This window comes from Aythya ferina (genome assembly GCF_964211825.1).
Source record: "Aythya ferina genome assembly, contig: HAP1_SCAFFOLD_29, whole genome shotgun sequence".
In the NCBI taxonomy this organism is placed as follows: domain Eukaryota; kingdom Metazoa; phylum Chordata; class Aves; order Anseriformes; family Anatidae; genus Aythya; species Aythya ferina.
This window is the reverse complement of record NW_028181463.1, coordinates 3,505,063-3,506,022: the sequence shown is the minus strand read 5'-3', so window position 1 is coordinate 3,506,022 and position 960 is coordinate 3,505,063. Positions and strand designations below refer to the sequence as shown.

Genomic DNA, 960 nt, shown 5'->3' with positions numbered 1-960 from the left:
ATGCCCAATGTCAGCTCTGTCAGCGAGTTCCTCCTGCTGGCATTCGCAGACACACGCGAGCTGCAGCTCCTGCACTTCGCGCTCTTCCTGGGCATCTACCTGGCTGCCCTCCTGGGCAACGGCCTCATCCTCAGCGCCGTAGCCTGCCACCACCGCCTCCACACCCCCATGTACTTCTTCCTCCTCAACCTCGCCCTCCTCGACATGGGCTGCATCTCCACCACTCTGCCCAAAGCCATGGCCAATGCCCTCTGGGACACCAGGGCCATCTCCTATCAAGGCTGTGCTGCACAGGTCTTCTTTTTAGTCTTCCTTATTGGTGCAGAGTTTTTTCTTCTCACCGTCATGGCCTACGACCGCTACGTTGCCATCTGCAAGCCCCTGCACTACGGGAGCCTCGTGGGCAGCAGAGCTTGTGCCCAGATGGCAGCAGCTGCCTGGGGCAGTGGCTTTCTGTATAGTATCCTGCACACGGCCACTACATTTTCCCTGCCCCTCTGCCAAGGCAATGCTGTGGACCAGTTCTTCTGTGAAATCCCCCACATCCTCAAGCTCTCCTGCTCAGGTACCTACCTCACAGAAGTCAAGTTTCTTCTGGTTAGTGCCTGTTTAGGTGTTGGTTGTTTTGTTTTTATTGTTTTTTCCTACATGCAGATCTTCAGGGCAGTGCTGAGGATGCCCTCTGAGCAGGGCCAGCACAAAGCCTTTTCCACGTGCCTCCCTCACCTGGCCGTGGTCTCCCTGTATCTCAGTACTGCCGTGTTTGCCTACCTGAAGCCCCCCTCCATCTCCTTTCCATTCCTGGATCTGGTGGTGGCCGTTTTGTATTCAGCGTTGCCTCCCGTAGTGAACCCCCTCATCTACAGCATGAGGAATAAAGAGCTCAAGGAGGCACTGAGGATGTTGTTGCTATATTCAGTATTTCGACAACGAAGCCATCTTCTGCATGTGATTCCCTGA

General features: G+C 55.1%; 1 protein-coding gene across 1 annotated transcript; it reads left to right on the top strand.

Moving 5' to 3' along the window:
• LOC311427889 (olfactory receptor 14C36-like) lies at window positions 1-960 on the top strand (the record flags this gene model as incomplete). The annotated part of the gene is made up of 1 exon (XM_084539476.1): window positions 1-960. One exon carries the CDS (start codon window positions 1-3, stop codon window positions 958-960), a length of 960 nt encoding a protein of 319 aa, XP_084395602.1.